General features: G+C 31.9%; 2 protein-coding genes across 2 annotated transcripts; both read right to left on the bottom strand.

Annotated features, from left to right (window-relative positions):
* Positions 1 to 8,980: 8,980 nt before the first annotated feature.
* On the bottom strand, positions 8,981 to 9,718 carry LOC119688734 (ATP-dependent DNA helicase PIF1-like). The gene has a single exon (XM_038103403.1). It carries the CDS (start codon positions 9,716 to 9,718, stop codon positions 8,981 to 8,983), a length of 738 nt encoding a protein of 245 aa, XP_037959331.1.
* A 1,768-nt stretch (positions 9,719 to 11,486) lies between these two features.
* Positions 11,487 to 15,375, bottom strand: LOC119688733. The gene is made up of 2 exons (XM_038103402.1): positions 14,757 to 15,375; positions 11,487 to 12,130 (listed from the first exon to the last, which is right to left on the bottom strand). Exons 1-2 carry the CDS (start codon positions 15,373 to 15,375, stop codon positions 11,487 to 11,489), a joined length of 1,263 nt encoding a protein of 420 aa, XP_037959330.1.
* Between the last annotated feature and the right edge of the window lie 8,451 nt (positions 15,376 to 23,826).

Raw genomic sequence — 23,826 nt, 5'->3', positions numbered from 1 at the left:
AATCTTGTCAGATGCGAATACTGAGCAGAATTTTCGTGACGTTATCTGCATTCCTGGTATGTCTTCTACGAAGTTTTCGCGATTCACCGGTTGCTGGAGGTTGAGACTCGATCACAATTAAATCGCCTTCGGACCACTGTTTGGGGCTAGCGTGTTTGTTGTCAAACCGTATTTTCCACTTAGAACGCTCTCGTGCAATATTTTCTGCTGTCAGTATTCGTTTTTCAGTCATCGTTGTTTGGTTTACGCTATCATTTGTGTCGTCGTTCACAGCGGCTATAAGTTCATTGTGCACGATTTTTCGAAGATCAAAATCGAAGATAAGTTCATTTGGACTGAACCCAGATGTCGTATTCTTTTGCGAGTTTATTGTGAATTGAAGGTTTCGCAGCGTTGTGTCCCAAGTTTTAGGATCTTCACTTGACGTACGTAAGTAGTTCAGGATCGTTTGATTTGCGCGTTCCACTTGCGCGTTAGCACGTGGTGTACGCACGGCTGTTTTGATATGATGAATGCCGTTGTCGTCGCAATATGATTCAAAAATTTTAGAGGTAAAGGCGGTACCCCTATCCGTTACAATTTTGGATGGTAACCCAAAGTAAGTAGTTAAATCGTTTATGGCATTGATTACATGCTCCGTTTTCGTATCTCGAACTGCTCTAACCACCAAATATTTGGTAAAAGAGTCTGATATAGCCAACACATAACAGTTTCCTTTCTTGCTTCGATTGAAAGGACCAAAATGATCGATATGAATTAAATGAAAAGGTATTGGTTTTGATGGGACACAATATAGACGTCCTTCAGTTTTTCCTCCGATTGCTTTCTGATAATAGCATTCGATACATGAAGCAATATAATTTTGTACGTACTTCCTAATTTTTAGAAACCAAAAATTCTACCGAATACGTTCAATAATTTTTTCCAATGCGAAGTGGCCCGTGCGGTCATGACATAGCTGGACAACACGCCAGCGTACGTATTTCGGAACAACAAATTTTAAACCATCTGCTTCTCGTCGATATAACCGATGTTTTTGTAAACAATATTCTTTACGTAGTATGTCATCGTTAGGAGATTTAACGTCGCCCTTTAGAATCGATATTATTTCGCGCAGGTTTTCCTCCTGAATCTGCATTGTGTACAACCAATCATTGATATCGTTCGTAATTTTCATAACAACGCCAGCCATTTCAACTTCCTTTGGCGGCTGCTCTGGAGCACGACTTATCGTGTCGACGTGAACTAAACGGGTACCTGGTAGATGTACTGTTTCAAAGTCAAATTCTTGTAGTCTTAACCACCAACGTGCGATCTTTGACTTCAACTCTTTATTGGTACGAACCTTGGCGATAGCTGAACAATCTATTACCAATCGAAATTTCTTTTCTAACAAATACATTCGGAACCGCTCCATAGTCTCCACCACAGCCAAAGCTTCGAGCTCGTAACTGTGATATCTACTTTCGGCATCGGAACAGTGTCTTCTTCGTCGGCGTCGGCTGCCATGTTTTCGTATCGTGCGATTGTAATAATACGCCTGCAAGTCCAACACTGCTTGCATTGGTATGTACTTCGTGGTTAGCGGTAATGTCATATAACGCCAGCACAGGGCTGCTTGTTAGAGCGTCAATGAGTTTCGTAAAGGCTGTTTGTTAAGTTTCGCCCCAACAAAATTCGGTTGTTTTTCGTAATAATTCTGTTAGAGGTTTGGATATGAGGGAATAATCTTGGACAAATTTTCGAAAAAATTCCGTTAATCCAAGAAATCGTCGGACTTCCGTTGTATTTATTGGCCTAGGGAAATCTTTGATTGCGGAAATTTTCTCCTTTCCGGGCGTTATACCATTTTTGCCGATTATGTGATTCAAGTGCAAAATTTGCGTCCCTAAAAATTGGCACTTTGCTGAACGTAGCGTCAGTTTGTAATCGCGTAATATATTAAGGAACTTACGTAAGCGTTTTAAACCCTCTTCAATCGTCGTACTGGGAATAATAACGTCGTCGAGATATACCATTATTTCGCCAGGAGACATCTTTGCGATTACCCTGTTCATCACCGATTGGAACATCGCTGGGGTATTCACCAATCCGAATGGCATTCTATTAAACTCGTAATGACCATCGGTGGTGACAAAAGCGGTGTATTTCTTTGAATCTTCGTCCATTTCAATTTGAGGTAACCCATTCTTAAATCAAGTGTAGTGAAATAACAATTACCTGCCAATTGCGCGAACTGTTCCTCCATGATGGGCATCGGGAATGGCGTTTTCGTGGTTATTTTATTTAGACAACGGTAGTCAACGCAGAGCCGATGTTCTCCGTTTTTCTTTTCGACCAGTACGATCGGTGAGGCATATGCAGAATCAGACTGTCGTAAGATCCCGCTATCGAGTAATTCACGTATGCTATTGGAAATTATCGGACGTTTTGCGAATGGAACGCGGTATGGTTTCATACGAATCGTTGTGTTCGTATTAAGTTCAATTTTCATTTTCGCCACGGCGCACTTTCCAAGTTCCGAGACCGTTTCTGAAAATACATCCTGAAAACCTGTCAAAATAGACGTAAGTTTTTCACGAGCATCGTTATTTAGATGTGAAGCCGTATTTATCGAAAAAATGCGTTCGACTCGACATTGACCGTTTTCAATTACTAATCGTTTATCGTTCTGACATAACACATCTTCACCAAATAAAATGTTTTCACATATTAGTTCATCAACAACTAACACACAAATTTTAGTTTTCATTTTATCGATTTCAATCTCAATATCGATTTGTTCTTTACAAATATATTCGCCACCTTCAAAACCTTTTAACACTACACTATTCGGTTTTGTCTGCCCGATTTTAATTGCAAATGTTTTACGAATCAGTGTACGGCCACTTCCCGGATCAACAAAAGCATTTGTATGTTGACCATTCACGTTCACTTTTTTTACAATACCGTTTGTATTTTTAATAACGTTTACTTTCGATCGTTGATTTTCCGGACAATTCTCCGTGCTATGATTTGCGCGGCCACATTTTCGACATCGAATTTTTTTCTGTGGCTCCGAACAATCTTTTGAATAGTGGCCAAGCTTTTGACAATTATAACACTTGATACCATCGAACTGTTTTCGTTCATTACGTACATTATAGTTCTCAACTTTTGGGATGGGGAATTTCGTTTTGTTAACACTCCAATTTGGTTTATAATTTACATTTAGTATCGGTTTTAATTCGTTATATACATAGTATTCGTTTATATCGCGCAGTAGCTCAGTGCATTGCATATAATTATTTCAAAGTTTCTTTTTCAAATCGGCCTCGTTTATACCGTTTATAATATGACGTACTATAGCATTTTCGGGCATATCCGCTTTCGTGCCTAATGTCAGCATTTTAAAATAATATTCTTGCGGCGATTCATTATGCTGTCTTATGATTTTCGACATTTCGATATGTGCATCGGCTACGATTATCGTAGACGAAAAATCGTTTAGAAATCTATCTGCAAATTGTTTCCAGGAAACATACATTTCTTGCAACGAATCAACACAATATTTGGCTGGACCTCGCATCTCTTGTTGTACGGCAAAAATCAAAATGCTGTCATTCCACCCATAAACCTTTTTCAACATTTCAACCCGTCTAATATACTATACAGCATTTAGCGATATTTTCGATGTAGGGTTAAATTCCGGCAATAGTTCAACTACATCCCGTACGTTACAAAACTGATTTGACGAAACGTAAGGTGCTGGTTGCGTAAGATACGGACCAGACACAATCGAGGGTACTATATATGGATTGCCATTCCCATGTTGTGGTAATCTGTTTTGCGTGTGTGCATATACATTTTGTGGCATTATGTATCCACTTAATGGGTTAGCACTCGATGTTTGAGCATACCGAGCTGGCGGCATGTCATTTGAAACTTGTTGTATGTTGGCTTGCATCGGTGCTTTTCGTAACGATCTTATTTGTGACGACACCATCATCTGCGGATGTGACCAACATGTTTGGTTATACGGAGCTTGCGTTATATTACACGCCACTTGATTACGCACGTTCTGTGGTTTCGATACTTGATCCAATGTGACACTATTCGAGGTCACGGTTACTACTGAGTTTGTCGAATTTATCACCGGCGAAGAAATTCGTTGTGGCACAAAATCTTCGTTGTTATCACGCTCGTCGTGAGTACGCATATGCATTTCGGTTAGTGTTTTTTCTAGTTCCGCGATATGTTGCATTAAGATTGAATTATCGTTAGCACTCTTATAACTTTCTTCTGAATAAAACATTTCTAATCGATTTATTAGTTCTGCTTTATTTTCCCGTGAAGAAATGTTAACGTTCGAGCACCGTTTTTTTAGTTCGTGTGACTTTAATGTACGGAAATTTTCCATTGTGTACCGGTATTGTTTTTATTTCGTTGCCGGGGTTTCGAATAGCAATGAAAGAAATAAAGGACAAACACAAAAATTTATTTTTGATTTTTATTGAAGTTTGGCTGACCATACAACGCTGTTTCGAGTATTGCCAAGTACTCTTCATCAGCGGTCTTTGGAATAATCGAATTTTTATTTAATTAGTTTATAGTCCGTATATAATTTTTTAGGACTGCAAGTGCCAGGCTTAGAACTCGTGCCTGTCAAATTAGAAGCGATGACTAATTGTGTTTAACCACAAGAAGCCAAGACTGCACAAACTTTCAATGCTCAAGTTCCAGATTTTATTGTCACTTATTTTTATTTAATTAGTGACACCAACCAAAGCACTTGCCGTGCTTTAAATTGGAACGAGCTTATAAACTACAGCTTTATTTTGGAAACACAAGTTCAACGAATTGAAAGTTAACTTTTTGGGTTCGCCTATTCTTTATTTTTTCAAAGCTACTCTTTTTGTAGAGACATTTTGTAATGCATATTGTTTTACTTACTATATGTAAAGCGACCATTCTGGTGCTTTTTACAAAGAAGCTATGCTATGTTATTCTACAAATCCGCTTTCGCGGTTATGAAAAGCTGAACAATATTATATTTTAACATATTGTTCTTATTTTTCACAAGTCTAATTTTTGAGTAAAGTATTCGAGAATAAAGTACTTAGAGGTGTTTTGAATGGCAAAGAAAGAAATAAAGGACAAACACAAAAATAAAACCTGGAACTTGAGCATTGAAAGTTTGTGCAGCCTTGGCTTCTTGTGGTTAAACACGATTAGTCATCGCTTCTAATTTGACAGGCACGAGTTCTAAGCCTGGCACTTGCAGTCCAAACAAATTATATACGGACTATAAACTAATTAAATAAAAATTCGATTATTCCAAAGACCACTGATGAATAGTACTTGGCAATACTCGAAACAGCGTTGTATGGTCAGCCAAACTTCAATAAAAATTAAAAATAAATTTTTGTGTTTGTCCTTTATTTCTTTCTTTGCTATTCAAAACCCCTCTAAATTTATAATTATATTTATAATAATATAATAAATAATATTTATTTGTTTTAATATCTTACTCGAATTCTGCATTGAGAGAAGCCGCTTGCCATACATATGCAACATTTTATCAAGCACAGTGTATTTTTTCAGACATTATTAATTATTTTGTTTATTTTTTTGTTTTAGCAACTTTAAAAAACATGAAATAGCTTTACGTAACATTTTGAGTTAAAAATCACACAAAAATAATTTTGGCCGCCTAAATTGGTCAAATACCTCAGTGTGCGTCGTCCAACATATTCGTACGAGGAGCAACCGATTAATGGTTGTTATAACTGCTGGAAAAGTGGCCATAATCGCAAATTGTGTCAGAATCCGAAGTACACACCGAAACTTAAGAATGCTATAACTGTTGTTATGATCATGAATTATGTAGATAATACAAATATCGTTGAGGATTACACAAAAAGTCACAGCAGTAGCTCGAAACATAGTGCTACAACACAGGAATTTATTAAAAAGGAAGTACAAAAGATTGAATCGCGTCTTAGAGAAAAAATCCAGAACGATTTGAAACTGTTGAAACATAATATATTAACTAAACGATCAAAAACTGTCAAACATATATCTCAGAAGAATGAAGCAAATAAAAAATTGCAAAAGGTAACAAAAAATACTACTAAAAACTATTCGTGAAGAATTGAACCATAAGAATAAAGAAATAGGTAATGCAATGTCGGTATTACATGAAACAGTCGCAAATAGAAGCAGAATGTCAGTCTATGAAACTAGAAATAGCACAATGGAACGCTCATTCCGTCAAAGCAAATCCAATAAAAATTAACTGGAAGAAGAAATTTTATGAATTCTATAGATACAGCTTTCGAATCATTATGAGAAAACTTTTGGAATTGATACTTTGGTAAAGAATCTAGCATAAATGTCTGAATATATGATTGATATACAAGATACAAAGTTAGTTTGGAATCATGAAAAGAAAACTTTAGAGGCAGATATTTCTCAATACGTTTTACAGTGTGATGAGTTAATTAAGAACAATGAAATACTATTAAACTAATTAGAAAATTACAAACAAAAACCTTCTGAAATATATCGAGGCCCGTACGTCATACACAAGGTTTTGGCAAACGATAGTTATGTTGTTCGAGATGTAGACAACTGTCAGATTACGCAAATGCCTTATAATGACGTTGTTGAGGCAGCACGAATGAGAGGATGGTTAGCGGGCGAAATTTGGAACCAGAAATTTTATTGAACGATTGTGGTCAATCGTTACATCAGGATGACCGAACTGTAACATAATTTTCGATATCATTTAAAAACAATCTAGCAATCGTTTGACACTAGAGAATTAGAAATATATTGTGAGAAGTCAGTTAGTTTTTTACATTTGGTACAGTGTGTTACAGTTTAGTTTAGAAAGTAACTAAGTGATAGAATACTTAATTACTTATGTAGAATACTTAAATACTTAAGTAGAATACTTAAATAGAATACTTGAATTAAATATAAAAATATACATATAAATTGAATATAAATACAATTAATTATTATTTTTTGTTGTCTTAAATTCTTTCCAATAAATATGTTATTATTTATGTTTTTAATTTCTTCCTTTTTATTTACTTCCAAACTACAATTTTCCATTAAATTATTATTTAATAAATGTTTTAAGCAAGTTTTCTTTACTTCATTTAATTTTAAATCTTTTTGTTATGTACAATATTTTCGTTATCAGTAATTAAGTTTTCTTTGTTTATTATTAATATGTCCAAATTTTGTGATTTAACAATTATTGAAATATTTATTATTAAAAAGGCTGAAAATTTTAATATTATTAGTGTTTACGTAAATGCTTTCTTTCTTACAAAATTAGTTTTATATCTTTTTATTATTGTATTACTTTTCTTTTTAGTTGTGATATAATTATCATCTACCTATACTATTTTACCTTGACACTTCTTAAAAGGATTGAAACTTTTTATCTTATTATTAATTTTAATATATTGGGGATTTACCTCCTGATTCTTATGTGTCTTATTAATTTTTTCAATATTTTTCTTTTTATTTTCCTGAACATTAATTTTTATTAGTTTTCCTTCGAAAAATACATCTTTTCGTATTTCTTTAATTGCAGAGTGTAGTGTTTTATAATTATAATAAAAACTACTTTATGTACTTTCGACTTGATGATATGGTTCTTCTCCATCCTTTTCTGTTCGTATTATTCTTCAATTTTCATTTAGTGTTTCATGAAATCTTTCTAAATCTGCTATTCCTGTTTTAGAATGGCATTCAATAAATTTCACTCCTTCTCCTTGTAACCAATTTTTAAAAGAATACGAATTAAAACAACTGTCTCTATCTGCTTTTAGTTTCTTAGGTTTACCCATATTATTAAATATATATATCATTGTTTTCTTGGCTTCTAACCAATCAGAACTAGTCATTTTGCAGGTTTGTGCATATTTTGAATAGACATCGATATAAGTAAGGTATTGTACATTATCAAAAGACCAAATATCTATTATATATAATTCTCTTATACTCTTTACCTCAGGAGTTATTTTGAATTCGTGTTTAATGGGATTTCTATCATTTCTTGGTACTGCACAAATGTTACAATTAGTAATTATTTTATTTATTTCTTTCTTTAAGTTTGGGTAATTGTAATGTTCACATTTAAGTTTCGATTAAGACTAGTTTTTATTTATTTTATTTTAATTTACAAGCTTACAAGCGAACTTAACTATAATTCGAACTCTACTCTCTTATTTTGTACTCTTATAAAAAGCTTATCCTATTTATATAAAAGCTTAAACTCTACAGCCCTCCTTCTAAGATTATAATTATACATCTATTATAATTAAACACGATATACAAAAATAAAAATATAAAATTTTCCATTAAATTCATTTTAATTCACTTTAAAAATTATATAATTACTAGCTGACCCGGCGAACGTTGTTTCCCCTTGCAATTAATTTTCCTGGCTCAGTTGAGTTATAATATTTGTTGTTATTCAACTTAACCTTTAGCATTTTAATGCGAGAATTATTTTGAATTGATTTTTTCTTTTGAACTGCAAAAAGTCCGCATACATTTCTTATGTTACAAATATTTTCATGTTACTTCAAATCCTTATAAGCACTACATTTTAAATAAAAAAAGGTTTTTTTAATATTATATTAATAGTTTTATTATGAGCTCTTATGTTATCTTAAAGCGAAATCATGAACAATATTTTTTGTCAAGCCATTTTGACCGTATATATATAGATCAGAAGGTTTTCCAACAGGGGAACATGCAACATATAGTTGCCCATGCGAAAAACATGGATTTGCCAAATTCAGTCCACATACTTTTAATGTTTGACCTTGAGATTTATTAATTGTCATCGCAAATGCTATACAAATTGGAATTTGCAATCTTTTGAATTGAATTGAAACATCGGTTGGTATAATTGGTATGCGTGGAAGCAATATATTTTCTCCTCTGAGTTTTTCGCTTAATATTGTTGATTCAATTAAGTTCCCATAATTCTTTTAATTACTAATCTTGTTCCATTACATAATTTTGGTAGGTTTAGATTGTGTAATAAAATGATTGGTGAACCAACTTTTAAAACTGAATTTTGTGGTGGTAGTCCTGGCAAATCAAGCCAATTTAAGAACTCAGTGGGATAATTCACAATCTCGTTTTCATCTACCACTGTGTCGATGGATTTTAACGAAATTAAATTACCAGGTAGCATAGCCAAGTTCTTGGCAGCCAGAATCGCTCTACTTTGAAGCCATTGATGGTTCTGATCATTTTGATATATATGAGGAAATACGCTTTCTATTAATTCCTCTTTCGAATTAACAATTTTACAAATATTTTCTGGCAATTTAATAAAGTGCGTATTTTCTTGAAGACTTACGTTTCCATTAACAATATCCAGCAATTGTTTGGCAAACAGTTCTGCAGCTAAATCTCTCTGTAGTCCAACAGGCATGTTTTCGGTAATTCGCAATATATGGACACTTCGCCACAAAATAGATGATTTAAGGCAAGTATTGATTTCATCAGCATAGGTTGAACGTGGAATAACTGGCAATCTTTGTCTAAAATCACCTGCCAATAAAATTAAAGCGCCTCCAAAAAGTCTATCGTTGGCATTTAAATCTTTAAGTATTCGATTTAATGCTTTCAATGAATACTTATGTGTCATTGTGCATTCATCCCAAACAATGATGTGACATTTTTGAAATACTTTAGCCATATTGGAATGTTTTTTTATATTGCATGCTGCATTTTCACATGAATGTATGTTAAGTGGCAACTTTAGTGCCGAATGGGCTGTTCTACCACCATCTGACAATGTCGCAGCGATTTCAGATGATGCTAGTGCTAAAGCGATATTACCTTGCATCCTAACCTTTGCAAGAATGACTGATATTAAGAAAGTTTTTCCAGTTCCACCTGGTGCATCCAAGAAAAAAAAGCCGCCTTCTTTTGCCGCAATTGCGTTCCAAACCCGATCATAAATGAACTTTTGTTGGTGCGTTAAGATTTCTTCGCTTCTTGTAACAAATTCAACCAAATCTTCAGAGCTATACTGAAGTACGATTTAGCGAATACAATCCTAATAATTTAAGTGGTTGATTTGATATAAGTAAACATAAGTCTTCGTTCATAATCAAAGGTTCGTTATAAATTTCACGATTGAATTGAATATTTAAGTCATGATTTGTTGTTCTATGTCTATGTAGTATATCTTCACTCATTGAGCATTTATATTTTTCCCACAATTCTTTGGGATTATTTGGAAAACATGTTGTCAACAATATAGCGAATAATTGACGAATTCTCTACATGCATCATGATATGTATTGTATAGCTGACCATTGACAGTTCTCAAATACTCATACGATGTTGGACCGCGTACATTTATCAAAAGCAGTCTTAAAAAAAACACTCTCGTTGTTTTGGATGAACAGTATATAAACGACCCAGTGTGTTTGCTGAAAATAATCCTGGATAACCATTGACTGCAACACCTCGTTTACGTGGCTGCCACTTTTTTAAAGTTTTGTTCCATGTTTAATATGTTGGAACTTCCGAATAAAGTAAAGTTCTTGCGTATTGCCCAAAAATATTTTGTTGTTTATTTAATTCAAAGAACTCGATTAACGTTGTTTTTGGTGCTGTTAATGCCCTTTCTATTGCATTTTGTTCATTGAAATAAACACGTTGACCATTTAAAGATGTATACTTAAATGTATTACAGCTGGATCTCGTTCGTGTATTAGAAAACCAAAAATTCGCCATATGGCTTCGTTACTGCTGATATATCTGCCCATTTGGTGGCGTGTTATTTCATAATTTTCGTTTATATTTTGAACTGCAAATACTGTGATATGGACTACCTTTATGAACATATTTGCAAATGAATTTTATTGATTTTACGGAGCTACAAAATTCTACATTGATGTGCGCTTTATATATCTTGGCGAATATGGCACTACCCATCTATTGTCTACTTCAACTTCATATTCAATATTTCTCAACTTTAGTGAAAAGTATTGGCCTCCATTTTCCGAATTTCTTCGACGATATATAGGATAGCCATCAATTCAAATGTATATATATCCAGTTTAATTTTTCAAATATATTGAAATCTTTGCTAATGTAATAAATTTTTTTTATTTGAAAAATATAAAAAGAAAATCAGTATCATTCAAACTGTCGGACAGTTTGAAACGGAAATGATTAAATCAGTATCATTCAAACTGTCGGACAGTTTGAAACTAAAATTATTAAACTTAGTATTTAAGTTAAAATTATAACTAATATCGAATGTTTTAATTGCCTATGTTACGCCGAAAAACTATATAAATAAGATCTGAGAATATCAAGAAGATTAGTTAAGTCATTAAAAAGTTATTGAGTAACGAACAGACGAACAAACGATTTTATACATATGTAGATAATTATGAAATATTTAATAACAAATTATTACTCCATATAAATTAAATTATATCCATAAATTATTCCTTATAATTAATCTTAGTTTTACGTTCTCGCAGACGCGAGCAACCACTATCTACATTTACATCCTTAGTCACATCCTCCCCCGTAGTAGCGACGGCTGACTCTACATTTAGGCTTGATTCTTCATCGGCACCGTTTAACTCCTTTGTAGTTGAGTCATTTTTCATAGTACTACCATTATAAGCCATCATCTGGTCGACGTGGCGCTTAATCACCATATTAGTTCTTGATATTGTGCAATCATATGTTCGTCGGCCTAAACGCTCTTTAATTAACGCTTCCTGCCATCCTGCCTTATTTGGATCTGAAAAATCGCGGAGAAAGACCGGTGTGCCTTCCACCGGTGTGCCTTCCATCTCTAGACCCCCGTGGTTTTTAATTTTACTAAGCTGATTTTTACTCACTCTGTCTTTGACTAAAGGTGGTTTTAATAAATCGAACCGCGTTTTCATCTCTCTACCTAACATAAGTTTAGCTGGAGACTCTCCTGTTGTACAATGTTTCATAGTACGATAATCAAATAAAAATCCTTTAAGCACTACGTCTAAACTTCCTTTTTTACCAGAGCTCAAACTTGCTTCAAGAGATTTTTTACAGGTTTTGACAAAATTTTCGGGTTTCCCATTTGTAGGTGGAAACCCTGGAGGTGTACGAATCTGTTTGATGAAATTACCTTTTAAAAACTGTTGGAATTCCCATGCTGCAAATTAGGATCCATTATCGCTTACTATGGCATCCACTAAACCAAAAACATAGAAATATAAAGACATGTAATTTGCCTCTGTTAAAAAAATCATGAATTCTGAAAAGGTACACGCAATGGGAAAAACATGTCTGTTCAAACGTATAAACAATCGAACTTATTATTTTATGTATGATCAATGCTATTTTGTTAGTGAAGTCAGCAATCAAACCAATAGCGAACATGTTGTATTTTGCTTGGACAAAATCATATAGAAAAAACTCTAATATCAGAGCAAATGCACACATAGCTTCTAGTTCATGCCTATGTATTTTTTTTGGTAAATTTTTTCTACTCTTCTTTTTATTGCACACTTACTAAATATATATATGCATGGGTAGGTGAGACAATATTTTTGAATGTGATGTTTGGATTTTGTTTGTGTGCTTTTTTTTTAAATTATATGACTGGCTTCGTGTGCATAAAATACACAAGTCTTCCAAATTATTTAAAATTTGATTTTTGCTGAAATTTTATACTGGCTTCATACTAAAATATGATGTTTGCCTATGACATGATACGAAAACACCGGAGCAGCGCAACCACAGTTGTTATTAGTGTAAATGCTCTTAATATGTTTGGCTGTCAAGACTCGGCTATGCCATACAGTAACAATAGTTTCATGAAGAATATTCATAAACAACATATACAATAATTGATTATTTTTTATATATTAAGTTTTTATTATTATATTCTTATATCAAATACAATAGAATTATTGACTAAATTTTATTACTTATATTATATAGAATATAACTATAAACCGTAGATAACTAATTATACATTAACTTTAATTAACTAGAACTATTAACTAAATTTATTTATATATTACTTATAACTATTTAAAATAAACTTACTTATATAAGGGTGAATAATATTATTTATTGTTAATTTTTCTAATCATTCATAAATATTATTAGACTAATATTTTTACATAAATATAAATTTTTACAATTTTTTTAATTTATTTTTAAATTTTGCATTATCTTGGCTACTTTTTAATAGCCACTTTGAGTTCTTATATAATAGAACTTTTATTAGGAAGTCCAACAAAATTTCGCGATGGCTCCCGCACATCGGCTCCTCACACCAATTTTCGCTTTGTACATTTTTTTCAATTCTTCTTTTATGCTATTTATTATAATATTTTTAATGCCATTTGAATTATATTCCTTATATTCCATATATGTAACAAATTATTAAAAATATTATAATAAATAGCATAAAAGAAGAAATGAAAAAAATGTACAAAGCGAAAATTGGTGTGAGGAGCCGATGAAACTATTGTTACTGTATGGCATAGCCGAGTCTTGACAGCCAAACATATTAAGAGCATTTACACTAATAACAACTGTGGTTGCGCTGCTCCGGTGTTTTCGTATCATGTCATAGGCAAACATCATATTTTAGTATGAAGCCAGTATAAAATTTCAGCAAAAATCAAATTTTAAATAATTTGGAAGACTTGTGTATTTTATGCACACGAAGCCAGTCATATAATTTAAAAAAAAAGCACACAAACAAAATCCAAACATCACATTCAAAAATATTGTCTCACCTACCCATGCATATATATATTTAGTAAGTGTGCAATAAAAAGAAGAGTAGAAAAAATTTACCAAAAAAAATACATAGGCATGAACTAGAAGCTATGTGTGCATTTGCTCTGATATTAGAGTTTTTTCTATATGATTTTGTCCAAGCAAAATACAACATGTTCGCTATTGGTTTGATTGCTGACTTCACTAACAAAATAGCATTGATCATACATAAAATAATAAGTTCGATTGTTTATACGTTTGAACAGACATGTTTTTCCCATTGCGTGTACCTTTTTAGAATTCATGATTTTTTTAACAGAGGCAAATTACATGTCTTTATATTTCTATGTTTTTGGTATGTATCTAATAACATAACTTTGTTGCGCAAGCGATATTGTTGCTTGGGCGATAAGCGACATAAATATGCTAGCTAAGCACATTCCATGTTGCTGTATAACAAAGTATATCTTCAATGCATATACGCTACACCTCCCTTCTTTTTAAGAATGAGTTTATTTGAAACAAATAAAGGAAAGAAAATTACATAATATCATGTACTTTACATATAAGTTTAGATATATACATATATATATTTATACTTAAACAATATCATTTATAATGTTATCCTAAATCTAATGTATTATTTATGATTAATTATTTTTTTTTTGTTTTATATTCCTTTATTTTTTGTTTTTTTTTTGAATAAACTCATTCTTATTGTAGGGTTTTGTTTTTCTTTTTTTGTTTGAAATATATTTAAAAATTCAATACATATAAATTAAAAAATTTTTTTTTTTTTATTTATTATACAATCTAAGTCTGTCTAAGTGTATCTTACTTATTTTGTCCTTATTGTCTTGAACTAATGCGTTATTTTTATTATCTATATTTACTATCTTAAATGGGCCCATATATAAACTATCTAATTTATGTCCTACTTGTTTAACTAATACTAAATGCATTCCTATCATATAAATTTTTACTTATTTGTTTTCTATTTTCTATTGCTTTTATCGCGCGTTTATTTGCGTTTTGTAAACGAAATTTTATATCTTTGTCGTACGCGGGATCTATTTCTAAAGTGTTAAGAAAGTCATAGATGGTGGGCGATTTACCGAAAACCAATTCATAAGGACAATACTCATGTACAATTGAAGGTGTAGTGTTATAACAATATGTAAAATATTGTAGCCACTCATCCCAATCCATTTTTCCTATGGAAATGTAGGATCTTATGTACTCGTTAAATGTCCTATGATTTCGTTCTACTGTACCTAATGATTGATGGTGGTACGCGGTTGACGTAGTATTTTCTACGTTTAATAGATTGCATATTTCATCGAAAATTTTATTTTTATACTCGGTACCCATGTCTGTAATAATTTTTTTCATAGGCCCGTAAGTCAGTATAAAGTTTTCGAATACTGCTTTTGCTATTGTTTTTGCACTTTTTTCTGCAATTGGTACCGATACCAGATATTTTGTTAAGTCACATATCATTGTGACTGCGTATGAATTACCTTTTTCCGATTTTGGAAATGGTCCAATGGTATGTATCAAAACTACATCAAAGGCAGCAGTTGGTGTATCGGTTATTATCATTTCTGTTTTTGTTTTTGTCAAAGATTTATTTCTTTGACACTTGTCACATTTTTTGACATATTTAGTGACATCTTTAGTAATGTTTTTCCAGTAATAATACTGTCTTATTTTATTCAATGTCCGCGTTATCCCTGGGTGGCCTCCCCAGATTGGATCATCATGGTATTTTTGTAATATTTTTATTTTCTCATCGTTATTTACAATTTTTTTTATAATTGGCGTCAGGGCTATTTCAACTTTCTCGAGAATTTTATTACCTTTCTTTTTATATTCATTTACCCGGGTATTAGTAAATATATTGTCATCTAATGACTGCTGCAGCTTTGTTATACTATTGAGTAAGAATATTATAGAGTCACAATGACTCAATTTTTAAATTTTCAGCAACAGGCACGGGAGGGCGGAGTGAAGATTTTACTTCTTTCTGCGCTGCTGCTAGATCGGCCGCGCTTGTGCTTGTTCTTTCTAAAAATTTTACTATTGATGAATGAAAACAAAAAACAGATTTGCTTGTTTACGAAGAAAAGAGTCAAATTAGTTTTTGGTGTAATTATTTGTTTTTGCAATTAATGCTTGGCAGTAGCAAACAGCACGTAAAAATTTCATGCATTTAATATCACTTTATAATGCAAATATGAGAAACATCCCTACTTGTTTGGAAGTTTACTGACCTACATATATATGTATGTGCATAAATATATGTATATTTATAAACATAAACATTTATAAACATTGGAAGAATATGAATATTTTTTGATCTTATTTTAGGAACATTTGAAGCAAATGCAACCAATTTCAATTTTTTGTTTTAATCAGGAATAATAACAGTTATATGTATGTTATATTAGTATTAGCTAAAATAAGATAATTGTATGTAATTGACCGTGTGCGAGTTCAAGTAATTGATGGTAAATTGAGGAAAATGATAAATTGTGTCCGTATGGCAGCGAATGTTGGTATTTACCAGAATTTCGAGTAGGGTAAATTAGGTAAATTAGGTATTACCATTGGGAACATTTTATAAGATGTACATTAAGACCGAAAAGTTTTCGGAAATTCTCATTTAAAATTCGCGCGCTGTATATTTTTCGATATTTTAAGTTTATGTAGTTTGGCAGCAATTAAGGACAATTACTATGCCAAAAATGAGCGCGATTTGTCAGACAGTTCGTTTACGGCAGCTGTTGAAACCAGTTCACCTCAGTAGTGCGTTGCGAAAAAAACAATGGAAAAAAATATTGAACAAAGAGTTTGCATCAAATTTTGTGTTTCGAACGAAATTTCGTGTGCAGAATCGTTGCGAATGCTACAAAAGGCTTATGGGGAATCAGTTTTATCGAAAACTCAAGTTTATGAGTGGTACAAAGCCTTTCAGGACGGTCGTACGACCGTCGAAGACATTTCGCAACGCACTACTGAGGTGAACTGGTTTCAACAGCTGCCGTAAACGAACTGTCTGACAGATCGCGCTCATTTTTGGCATAGTAATTAAGGACAGTGCTGCCAAACTACATAAACTTAAAATATCGAAAAATATACAGCGCGCGAATTTTAAATGAGAATTTCCGAAAACTTTTCAGTCTTAATGTATAATAAAAAAATAAATAAATTTGAAAACTTTTAACATAAGTGCAGTGCAAAAAACCTTAGGAAATTTTAGTTTACTTTACATTAATTTACCGAGTTGGTTTATTGGGGTCTGCAGACTGCATCGAATTGAATTGCTGGACTTTATTCTGCTTATATTCGTAAGCAATTCCTTTGGATGGTATATATATCTAATAACGGCAAGAACTAACAAATGTGTTCTCTTATTGGTGGTGGTATTCCTCTATTTCTGAGAGTTGTTTGTTGTCGTTTTGTCATTGGGCCTTGTTGTGGTAGGATTTTAGGCAGGTTTAGAAGTATTTTCGGAAAATCTTCTGCAGGTAGTTTTCTTTCTTCTTTTTTACCACTCTATTTTCCAATTATTTATGTGTGATAATATATTTCTTTATCATTTATATGCAAAAAATCTTTTTGTCGAAAATACTAATGTATATTAATATAAAAAACTAAAGTTCTTCAAATTCTTGAGGACGATTATAAATTATAGTCGAAATAGAGAACAAATAATAAAAAAAATATTTGAAATAGTAAAAAAAATCAATTTTCTATATTATTTTTTTTAAACAAAATTTCTTCGTTAACATGGACTAGGCCTCCTGGGGACACCATGTAAAAAAAACGCGCGATGCATTATACCTCAATGGTGGTCTGGAAATTAGTACGCAACTAGTAACATGAAAATTGTCATTTCTATTTAATTAACGATAACCTTTCATGTATGTCGATCTAGTAACTATCAATGATTATGCAGTTATTTAAATAAATCTCCATTTCTCGGCAATTATCCGCTTGCAAAAGCTAATAGTCGATATACTTGTACCCCTTGTACTGATATTCCTTTTATACTTATTCAGTATCTGTGAAGCGCATATATTTGCGAAATAGCGTTAATTATTCAAACTGCCATATAAACCGAAGGTTTAATTTTAGTTTTTTTTATTCATCTTAAATTGATTTCTATAAAATTTTATTATAATACATTTGGCAAAACTAAAGCATACTATTTTTAAAAATATTTTACCAATTATTGGTAAATATTTTATATACATATGTGTTCTTATGACTGTATTACTTCTTAAGATTTAATATAAATATTATGTAAATGCGATAAAATTGGAAATCCATACTTAATAACGATTAATTACGAAAACAATTATAACTCTTTCTTCAAATGCCATCACAATAAAAAATTGTTTCAATGCTGCAAATAAAATTTTGATATCTCTTGCCCCCGAAATTACATACAAAAATATCAATGTCCATATGTTCATATTTAAACACAAAGCAAGTAGGCATGAATGAATATAAAATAGAGAATAATTCTTTTTACTACTTACATTATAATTCAAGGAAGCAATAACAACACCTCAAAGAGCAAAAAACACAAAAAAGAAATATAAAAATTTCTTGAACCTCTGAAGCAGAGAATATTGCAAAATCTTCTTTGGTATGAAGCAAAAACGACTGAAGCGACGTCGGCAGAGATTTGAGTGATTTGGGTACCCAGTAGTAGATACCTAGAACAAAAATTAATTTCTATGGCATTGTGACTCTATAATATTTTTACTCAATGGTTATACCAAAGACTATTCAATACATAGACTCGTTATGACTCAATTTTAAATTTTGCATCTTTATGATGCGAAAAGGGTTGGGGTGTCAAAGCATTTCATAGTCAACGACTGTAAAGAAATTTGAATTGTTTTCGAGTCATTTTGTGCGCTCTGAACCATAGTTGTTGGTATTTTTATGCACAAACGTGCATTTAACGAGAGAGAAATGAAGAAGAGCAACATATGAGAATATCAAAACAATAAATGTTTGCCAAAATACCAAAAACTGAAGTTTTGTTTTTTTTGGTTGGTTTTCAATGCATTTGATTTCATTCATTTTAGAATTTTTTGTGAAACCTAAATTTCTTCTTTGTATAGAAGTAAACACCACTGCATTATTTTGTAAATTATTATAATTTGTTTAAAGTTTTATGAAATTTTAGTGAAATTGAGATTTTTTAACTACTAATTGAAATATAATTTTTTATATATATTTAAGCTTAGAATATTGTTATCTACAACCATGTTTAATTTTTAAAAGTAAAATTTTAGAAGTAATATTTTGCAAAAATCATATTTTTATCGCTTTTTTCTCTTCTATCTGCGACACCCAAAAAATGTATCCAAGTTTTTCTATAAAATTTTGCCTACTAATAGCCAAACGTTAAAGGTTCACTAAAATTTGTTGTTCCCACTCTATGTTTTATATCTATTTCAGATCTCAGAAAGTACTGAATAATTATGCAAAATATAACCTTCAATAAATCTCTTAACTTTTAACAATAAATTCAATAAGTAGTAATATAAAGACATTTCTTATATTTATAATTATATCTATATATAATTACGCTAACATAAAAGTTTGTTACCCCGTTTTAATTGTGTTGCCGTTGACATATATGGATAAAATTTATACCGTTGGAAAGGTGAAGACGTGCAGAAGAGCACAACGTTATTTTTTCGCATGTACGTTAACGGAAACACAGGTAAAAATGCGTTGGCGTAAATTTAGCGACTACAACAACAAAATACATGTGTTTTTCAAAGTTTTTTTTTGTGACGAATTGTTAATTGTTTACGGTGGATTTGTGTGTACGATTTTTTTCCACTTTTGGAAAAAAGTGGACTTTGTGTGTTTGGACTTTGTGTGTTTGGACTTTGTGGATTCTGTTACAATCAGATTTTTAAAGCTCATTAAATTTCAAATATTGTTTGTGAATAAAAAAAACGCATTGAAGTGAAAATATCCTTTGATATCAATCGTTTTATTTGCATTGTGTGATAGTTAAATTTTAATTGTGATAAATTTTAATTTTGATAAATTTTAATTGTGAAATGTGGATAGTTAAGGTTAATGAGTTTGAAATTTTTAGATTTATTTCAAGTGTATTGTGTGATAGTTAAATTTTAATTGTGAATTGTGTGATAGTTAAGGTTAATTAATTGGTTGAATCGACATTAACAACACTTCAATTCGAGAGATATTCATTTTGTACAATGAAAGAACATTATGATAGAGTATGCAATGCACAAAAAGAGATTTGTATGGCAATTATCGTGAATCGTGATACAGATATACGAAGATATAATATTTACGACTATAGATGGTGAACCACCATTTGAGAGAAATATGATATCTTTTTTAAAAACAAATGGTGTAGTTAAGAATGTATTAGTATTAGATTCTGCTTTGGAACCATTGGCATATCCTTTACTATTCCCAAATGGAGATTTTGGTTGGCACGTTAATATATAGCATAACGTGCAACATAATTCTAATGGTAGGCAGATTCGAAATAAAGTTACAATGTTACAATTTGCATGCTTCAGATTTGCAATAAGGGATCAATTTAGCTTTTTGCATAAATCGCAAAAACTATTTTTGCAATACATTGTTGATATCAGTAGCGAGGCGTCAGCTTTTTGGCAAGGTGTTCACAATTTAATCAAAACAGAATTCCAACTATAACGTATTCCCCCTACTTCTAAGTTTTGTCCTTTCCACAAGCAAATAGCGTACAAGACCAACAAAACTGGTTTTTATTTACCATAAAGCTGTAGCTGTAGGAAAACGACGACTTACCATAGATTTCGACATTTTTACAACAGGTATCAAATTCTTCATATCTGGAGTTGGTTTATTCATTTCATGAATTAAAATCTTTTTTTCAGAAGATCGTTTAAAAAAAGGCATTGAATCAAATCTTTAATCACACATTTATCCATTTCTAAATATTATTTTTCACTTTAAATTTCTTTAATTTTTTTCTTTACTTTTACCATTTGCTAGTATAAAATTGCAATAATGACTTTGTTTTGATTTATTTCCACCCTCTATATAAGAGTAAGAAACTCTCATTTACTCTTCATTTACTCTTTTACTTTGTATTTACAATGCCCGGTTCAGTTTTTATACTGAACTATTTGCCCATATAAAACAGCAACCGTGACTTTGATTGTATTTGCACGCTTTGTATAAACTTTTGGTTCAGTTTAGTGGAATGATCCTCTCGTCAAATGTAAAGCGATTTTCGCTCAGTCATTTCTTTTCTCTTTTGTATTTACTTTGCATAACATTGGAAGTGCACTTTTTTTATTGAACTGCTTGCACGCATTAATTTAAGAGTTAAGATTATTTTACGTACATATATTTGTTTGTATGTTTTGTGTTGTGTATTCAATATTGAACATAGTCCCAATGTGAATGTTATTTCATTTGCATGCTTTGTAAGCAACGCGGTGCAGTTTTAATTTTGAACCTTAGTATATTTTAAGAGGAATGTGTTTTCTCTTTTATTAATTGTAAGTAATGTTGGGTGTAACTAACACATGTGTGATTTTGTTTGTATTCTACGTTTTGTGTTTATGTTAATCTGTTTGGAAAAGCTATTATAAAAAATGTTAAGTAGCAATATAGCGAGATTATTTACCTAATAAAAAAAAATCTAAAAAGGAAGCTTTGTTAAGGTGTTCAGTGAACACTCTGAACCATTCGACGCCTCGCCTCTGGTTGATATGTATGTCGACTACATTTTATAAGACAGAATCAAGTAAATTTGAGGGCAGATGTGTATAACAATATTAGTGATTATTTGCAAACGAATCAAGTAGGAGATGGTAGCTTAGGTCGTAAAGTGATTTTGCCTTCATCCTTCACTGGGTCTCCGAGAAACATGTATCAAAATTACTTAGATACAATGTCAATTGTTCAGTACTTCGGCAAGCCATCGCTTTTTGTTACAATGACTTGCAATCAGAATTGGGCGGAAATTGTATATAATATTGATCCTAATGAATCATCTCATTTCAGGCCTGAAATAGTTGTGCGTGTATTTAAATCGAAGTTAAAAGAACTCATTTCTGACATTTGGAATAAATATATTTTTGGCAAAGTTGAGGCTCTTATATATACAATCGAATTTCAAAAAAGAGGTTTGCCTCATGCTCACAGTTTGATAACTTTATGTGAAAATGACAAAATTGTCGGGCCGGCTGATATTGATAAAATAGTTTGTGCAGAGATACCGGATAAAAATTTGCAGCCAAAATTACATGAATTTGTTGTCAAACACATGATGCACGGTCCATGCGGTGTTTTGAATCCAAGCTCTGTATGTATGCAAGATGGAAACTGTTCAAAACAATTTCCAAAGGATTTTGTACAATTAACGAAAGAATCAGTTAATGGTTATCCGTTGTATAGACGGCGCGATAATAATGTTTCCGTTGATGTTAGAGGAAAGTCTTTAGATAATCGTTATGTCGTTCCATACAACCCGTATTTGTTTGCAAAATATAATTGTCACATTAATGTCGAGGTGTGCACTTCCGTCAAAAGTATTAAGTACATATATAAATATGTATATAAGGGTTTTGATAGTGCAACTGTTTTAATTCAAAGTGAAAGCACAAACGAAAATGACTAACAAGTACAAGTTGAAGTAGATGACGTTAGAAATTTTTTGAATGGTCGATATGTGGGATCAACTGAGGCTATGTGGCGAATATATGAATTTCCTATGCATTTTCAGTCTCATATTATAATTCGTCTTGACATTCATTTGCCACAAAGACAAAATATTATATTTCGCGAAGGCCAAGAAAGACAAGCAGTACAAAATCCTAAGCTTACGAAGCTATTAGCTTTCTTTCAATTGAATCAAAGTGATTCATCTGCTAATCAATATACGTATATAGAAATTTCATTGCATTATGTTTGGATTGATAGTAGAAAATCTTGGCAAAAAAGACAACGAGGAGGAGATAAAATTATTACTCGGATGTATATGGTGTCTCCCAAAGAAATTGAGCAATTCCATTTAAGATTACTTTTGTTGCATGTAAAAGGGCCAAAATCATATGAAGATGTGCATACATTCAATGGAATTGTTTATAGGACATTTATCGAAGCATGTCATGCTAGGGGAATTGCGTCCAATTATAACGAGTGGAGAGTTTCTCTCAATGAAGCTAAGACATTTAACTCAGGAAAACAAATGCGTAATTTGTTTGCGATTAATTGTGCCTTCAATATTCCAGCAAATGCATTAGCGCTTTGGGTGGAATTTAGAGATAATTTAAGCGAAGATTTCGTTAGAGATGGTTGTAGTGTAGATGTTTCTTTTAATAGAGTATTATTGAAAATCGAGTATATTTTGTTAACACATAATGTTACATGTACGTCACTTGGTTTGCCTACACCTACAATAATGCCAGAATTTGCTGATCTCGATATTTTTGATCCTTTCGTAGAAGAATGTTTATTTAATGAGCTTTATGATTGCACAAATAATGAACAGCGTGATACTATTGATAAAGTTATTCGTGAAGTTCAGTATCACGATACAGGATCAAATGTGTTTTGTTTGACAGCCCATGCAGGTTATGGGAAAACATTCACACAAACGGCTATAATTCGTAAATTAAATTCCCTTAATCTTCGCTGTATTTCGTGTGCATTTAGTGGAATTGCTTCCACTTTATTGATTGGTGGAAAGACACTCCATAATGTTTTTAAACTGCCTATAAATCTGATGGAAAATACAGTTCCGAATATAAAAAAAGTAGTAGTTATGCCAGATTTATTAATTCGGCGGCATTATTTATAATAGCAGTAATGATTGCAAATTGTATTACGAGTTGGGCAGAATTCCCGTTTTTCAATCATATAACGTTAACTCAAAATATGAGAGCACTCCCCGAAGAGTTGGAATTCGTTCAATTTCTAAAGGGAATTGGCAATGGTGAAGATTTAGTAGAAATTCCAGCAAATTTGATAGGTGTTGAATCT

This window comes from Teleopsis dalmanni, chromosome X (genome assembly GCF_002237135.1).
Source record: "Teleopsis dalmanni isolate 2A chromosome X, ASM223713v2, whole genome shotgun sequence".
NCBI lineage: Eukaryota > Metazoa > Arthropoda > Insecta > Diptera > Diopsidae > Teleopsis > Teleopsis dalmanni.
This window is presented reverse-complemented; position numbering and strand designations above follow the sequence as displayed.

Coding starts and splice junctions, on each gene's coding strand:
- LOC119688734 (XM_038103403.1), bottom strand. CDS start 9,718: ATGGCTAAAGTATTTCAAAAATGTCACATCATTGTTTGGGATGAATGC.
- LOC119688733 (XM_038103402.1), bottom strand. CDS start 15,375: ATGATAATAACCGATACACCAACTGCTGCCTTTGATGTAGTTTTGATA. Junction 12,131..14,756: donor AGAAAATAGAAAACAAATAA/GTAAAAATTTAT, acceptor GTACACCTCCAG/GGTTTCCACCTACAAATGGG.